The sequence below is a fragment of the Mixophyes fleayi genome, chromosome 11 (genome assembly GCF_038048845.1).
Source record: "Mixophyes fleayi isolate aMixFle1 chromosome 11, aMixFle1.hap1, whole genome shotgun sequence".
Classification (NCBI taxonomy): Eukaryota; Metazoa; Chordata; class Amphibia; order Anura; family Limnodynastidae; genus Mixophyes; species Mixophyes fleayi.
Window position 1 is genome coordinate 88,536,260 of NC_134412.1, and position 5,772 is coordinate 88,542,031.

The 5,772-nt window shown below is 41.1% G+C and overlaps 1 protein-coding gene across 1 annotated transcript; it reads right to left on the bottom strand.

Moving 5' to 3' along the window:
* Nucleotides 1-4,372: 4,372 nt before the first annotated feature.
* LOC142107760 (actin-related protein T2-like) lies at nucleotides 4,373-5,772 on the bottom strand. Its single transcript, XM_075191380.1, has one exon. The coding sequence runs from the start codon at nucleotides 5,645-5,647 to the stop codon at nucleotides 4,523-4,525; it is 1,125 nt and encodes a 374-aa protein (XP_075047481.1). The 5' UTR covers nucleotides 5,648-5,772; the 3' UTR covers nucleotides 4,373-4,522.

Below are 5,772 nucleotides of genomic sequence, written 5' to 3' on the forward strand. Positions count from 1 at the left end.
GTCCTCAATGTCGCTGACCGCCTTATTTTTCTCTCCTGTCGCTCTATCTCTGCTGTCCTCTGTCAATTGTTTCACTGGCTTCCTGTGTCCTACAGAATTCAATTTGAACTCCTCACCCTCACCTACAAAGCCCTCAACCAATCCTCCCCTACTACATTTCCAACTTCATATCTACCCATAATCCTTCCTGCCCCCTCCACTCTACCAATGACTGCCGCCTCACTACTACACTGATTACCGCTCCACCCTCCCGCCTCCAGAGCTTCTCCTCAACTGTGGAATGAGATTAGCCTCTACTCTCCAAGGCTTCAATTGTGCCCTAAAAACTCATTTTTTTACTCAATCCTATCAGCCCTCTTCCTACTCCTTTGTCTCGGCTACCAACTCCACTCCCCACTCAGTGTCACCATATTTGTGTCTTCACTTCCCTTTAGGATGTGAGCTCTCAGGACCAGGGCCCTCTTTCCTCATGTTCTCCATCTACTCTTCCATCACCTTCTGGGCCTGCTGCCCTAGCCCTGTGTTCCCGAGCCCAGCCCTACTTCACGTTGGACGTTACCATCACACTCACTCACTGTCCCGTAATTAACTTCATCTTCATTACCAAATTTTCTGTGTGTAATCTATTAATTAGTAGATGTCTGGTCTTTGTATAATTATGTTTAGTTTAATAATGTAATGTATTATTGATCATTGCTCTCTGTGTATTATATGCTACTGTAAATGTCATGTATGGCGCTGCAGACCTTTTTTGCTGCAACTTATAAATACAAAATAAAGATAATATTAATAATAATAATAATAATAATTAATAATAATAATAATAATAATAATAATAATAAATTGCAGATATGGGACACAGCCCTGCAGAGGCTCACAAAAGCAAATATAGTGAAAACAAGCATTCTACCAGTGCTGAACAAATACTACATTAATTTGTGATAGGATCTTCAGGCAATAGAATAATAATAATACTTCTTTAATACACCTTGGTATTTATGTATGTGTGGTCATTGGCCAACTTCAGTAATCGACCCCATGCAATTGTATTGTTCAGCCCTACATCCTAATGAAAAAACCTTTGGCATTCTAACTACAGATCCAGTCATTAAGCACTCAGGATTAGCAACTTGATCTCCTTGTGTTTGGGCAGACTTTCATTGGAGATTCACATCTCTACTCTGTGCTGCTGGGGGACCCTGCTCCTTTCACTATAAAACTCTCAGTCTGTGGCTTCCTGCTGCCTCCATTCCCCCCCTCACATCATGTCGGTGCCCCTGTCACATGCAGCCCTGTCCTCACTAACACATCACTCATCTCCTGATATACTCTGTGCTGCTGGGGGACCCTGCTCCTTTCACTATATAACTCTCAGTCTGTGGCTTCCTGCTGCCTCCATTCCCCTCCTCACATCATGTCACTGCCCCTGTCACATGCAGCCCTGTCCTAACTAACACATCACTCATCTCCCGATATACTCTGTGCTGCTGGGGACCCTGCTCCTTCCACTATATAACTCTCTGTCTGTGGCTTCCTGCTGCCTCCATTCCCCTCCTCACATCATGTCACTGCCCCTGTCACATGCAGCCCTGTCCTCACTAACACATCACTCATCTCCTGATATACTATGTGCTGCTGGGGGACCCTGCTCCTTCCACTATATAACTCTCAGTCTGTGGCTTCCTGCTGCCTCCATTCCCCTCCTCACATCATGTCACTGCCCCTGTCACATGCAGCCCTGTCCTCACTAACACATCACTCATCTCCTGATATACTATGTGCTGCTGGGGACCCTGCTCCTTCCACTATATAACTCTCAGTCTGTGGCTTCCTGCTGCCTCCATTCCCCTCTTCACCTAATGTCACTGCCCCTGTCACATGCAGCCCTGTCCTCACTAACACAATCACATGAGTGGGCAGGTCGATACCTCCCATAAGATCAGCACATTTGTCTCCTAAAATATCCTGTGCTGCTGTGAACTTTCTGGTTATAAACATTCTGTCATTGCTCACTTCAGGAAATAAAGATTGATAACATAATGGCATTCCAACCCTAGTCAAGAGCACCTTCAAATTTTGGCCTCATGCCTCAGTAGTGTCCCTTGTGCCTCATGAATTGAGAGGGTGCATTTTTATGTGCATTGGATCGGCCGACAAAATGGCTGCCTCCATGGTGTGCAGACACAGGATGTAGATAACAGTTATGGTTTTTGAACCTTAAGATCTAATGGATCAACTTGCAGTTTTGATTTAGTTGACTTTTAAGGTGGTACCTGTCAAATATGGCCTTCAGAAAGCAAAACTGAGGGTTCTATAAATTGCCTAAACTCTCAGTGTAGATTTAGTGCGTTTTCTTAATCCCACATCTTTCCCGTCTGAAAACTATATGCAAGAACATGTTGGAATGTAGACACTTATCACAAACCCTGAGTAACTTGATTTTGTAACTTACAGATTCTCAACTAAAAAGGTTTATAGCTTAATGTAAGACAAATTATACATTAAACTGTAAAGTATTTCACAGCTAAGAACCAGGCGTATAGAATATCTTGCGCGCTCATTTGTCCTTTTTACACCGTGAACTGCGGTTAATATTCATTCAGTAATTTTTCCTAAAACGTGCATTAAAATTGTTAATTTTGGCATTAATTTGTTTTCTTAAGACTTTGTGTCTCAAAAAGTATAAAACTCAATTTTTTAAACTTTGGAAAATAATTTAGAACCACAATCGCTACAAAACTGTCAAGATTAATCCAGCGCTGAACTCGGCTGCACAAAGACACGGGCGTTTGAAGCAAAGGGGTGTAACGCTGAATGTCTTTTTGGGAACTAGGGGTATTTAGCATTGCTAAATTCTTTAAACATCCCAACCAGGAAAAATGCTTATTTTGGCACGTTCGAAAACCGTACAGAGTTTTGCAACCTCAACATGCATAACCGAGATGTATCCATTTACATGCTCGATGAAGAAAGGAGAAAGAATCTCACCAAAGATTCCAGATACACATTATAAGTTGACCTCCTTATGAATGGAAGATAATACTGAAAACAAAATAAAATCATAAAACCTCAGTATTTTTGTCTGTCCATAGAAATTAGTTCTAGCACATTAATGGGTAGGTTGCAGATCAATTTCATTGTCTGTGTTTTCAAAGAAAATATATATATATCTAACTTAACTTAATACACATACAGGGATCATTATTTTTTATCTATTGTAACCATCCTAGATTTATCAAACTTTCTACAAAGGAAAAGTGGAGGCGTTGCCCATAGCAACCAATCAGATTCTAGCTATCATTTATCTGGTACATTCTAGAACATGATAGCTAGAAGGTGATTGGTTGCTATGTCATTGGTTGCTATGGGCAACACCTCCACTTTTCCTTTGTAGAAATGTTGTTGAATCTACCCTCTAGTTTTAAAGACTAGCTGGGAGATATTAGACTAGCTATATCCTGTTTATAATTACTGTGGATAAATAGGACTAATCTTACATTGGGGACCGATTTATTTTTCTGCCTACAGCGCTTTTTCTTGCTTTGTCCTATACATCACACACACATAAACAACGCTACATATAATATATAGCTATAATGTTGTTGCTTTTTTTTATACTTACTATACTTTTTGTATTTTTATTACATGGTTTTAACAGTACGACACTAAACTAAATATTTGGTTACCCTTTTGATAGATAGGGCAATGCAATAATGAGCCCCGTCGCCCGTGAACAGTTTTCATTGGCAATTGTCTCCTCGCCCCCTTTGATAAATACCCTTGGGGTGTAAATTTACTATACTGCGGGTTTGAAAAAGTGGAGATGTTGCCTATAGCAACCAATTAAATTCTAGTTATCATTTATTTAGTACATTCTACAAAATGATGGCTAGAATCTGATTGGTTGCTATAGGCAACATCTCCACTTTTTTAAACCCGCATTTTAGTAAATATTGTTTGTGTTGTAACAAACTTGTGTTCTGCACCGTACAAAGTGCACCAGAGTACAAAAATTGCAGCATCGTTATTAACTCATTACCATTTATTTTTATAGCGCCACCAATTACGCAGCGCTGTACAGAGAATATTTTTGTTATTCACATCGGTCCCTGCCCCGTTGAAGCTTACAGGTTAAATTCCCTAAAACTCACATACACTAGGGTTTGTTTTTGGAGCGTGGGAGGAAACCCACATAATCACGAGGTGAACATACAAACTCCACACAGATAAGGTCCTGTTCGGGAATCAAACTCTTGACCCCAGCGCTGTGAGACAGAAGTGCTAACTACTGAGCCACCGTATTAATTGCATCAATACATATATTGTCAGTTGGAGAGATTTGAAACAGCCAACAACAGATTCACGTCCTGTCTGTTTTTATTATAAGCTTGTAATTTAAGATTATTTGTTTTAAATATCCCAAAAATGCCCAAAACTTTTGTGAAAGATATAACCTGAAATTCACAAGTTGCTTAAATGCCTGACGTCGTCTTGTCCCGTAACAGGCTTTGGGCAATCTGACTTAGAAACATCGCTGGTGAACAACGGAAGGTCCAATCTCTTCGTAATCATCGCTGGTGACCCACATCTGCTTGAATGATGATATTGAGGTAACAATGGAGCCCCCCATCCACACGCTAAACTGCCTATCTGGAGGGGCAGTAATTTTAATCGGGACACCGTTTGGCGCTTGCTGTTGTATTTCCTTCAGAACTCGTTCATGAAGTCCAGAAAGTAGAGTAGAACCACCAGAGAGTAGAATATTTCCATATAGCTGTTTTTGAATTGCAGGATTACATTTCATCACACTATTGAAAAGCATTGTATGAATACCTGGAGAATCCAGGCCAACCGCAGCAGGATGAAAAAGTATCTCTGGAGCACGGAAAAGTGGGCTGCCAATTTGAATAATCTTCCCATCGGGAAGCGCATAGTCCTTATCTAGATATTCTGGTTTCTTCGTCATCTCTTGGTTGGTGTCTAAGGCTACGTAACACAATTCCTCCTTAATATTGTTTACAATTTCTTTGCTAACTGAGCTCATATACCGATGACCACTGTCCAGAAGTAACTTGGCCAAATAACTGGTGATTTCTCTGCCAGAAACATTGAGTTTTAGGACGGCATGAGGGAGATAATAGCCTTCATAGACCGGGACAGTTTGGCACACGGAATCTCCACAGTCCAAAACGACTCCCGTTGTCTGGGCTAAGGCGTATAGCGCTAACGTGGCCTGCTCGGACACATACATTGCAGGAACTCTAAGGGTCTCAAACATCACTTCTGCCATTTTCTCTCGATTGTACCTAGGATTTAAGGCTGGCTCGCTCATTAACAAAGGTTGATCTGTTGCTTTCATCTTCAGCTCCTGGTCATAAATATAGTTCCAGAGCTTTTCGATATCTTCCCAGGATGTTATAATACCTTGTTCAATAGGATTTTTCAGGCATAAGCCTCCTTTCCTGCTCAATGCTTCTTCCCCAAAGTACATTTCCCTCTTCGTCCCCTTGGCCTTCGTCTTACTACAGCCAATGACCGTAGGGATGACGGACCTTGGCATTCTTTCTCCAGATCTTCCAGCTTTGCAGAATCCAGATCCATTGTCTATGATGACAGCATCTCCATCCAACACCTTCACATCAGACATCGTTTAAAGGAAGCCCAACGGAGAATATATTAAGCATGGAAAGGATAAAATATCAGGATCTGGTGTCTGGATTTAGTCCAAGCACAATCTCACATGTTCTTTTTCAACTGAGCTTTTCTGCTGCT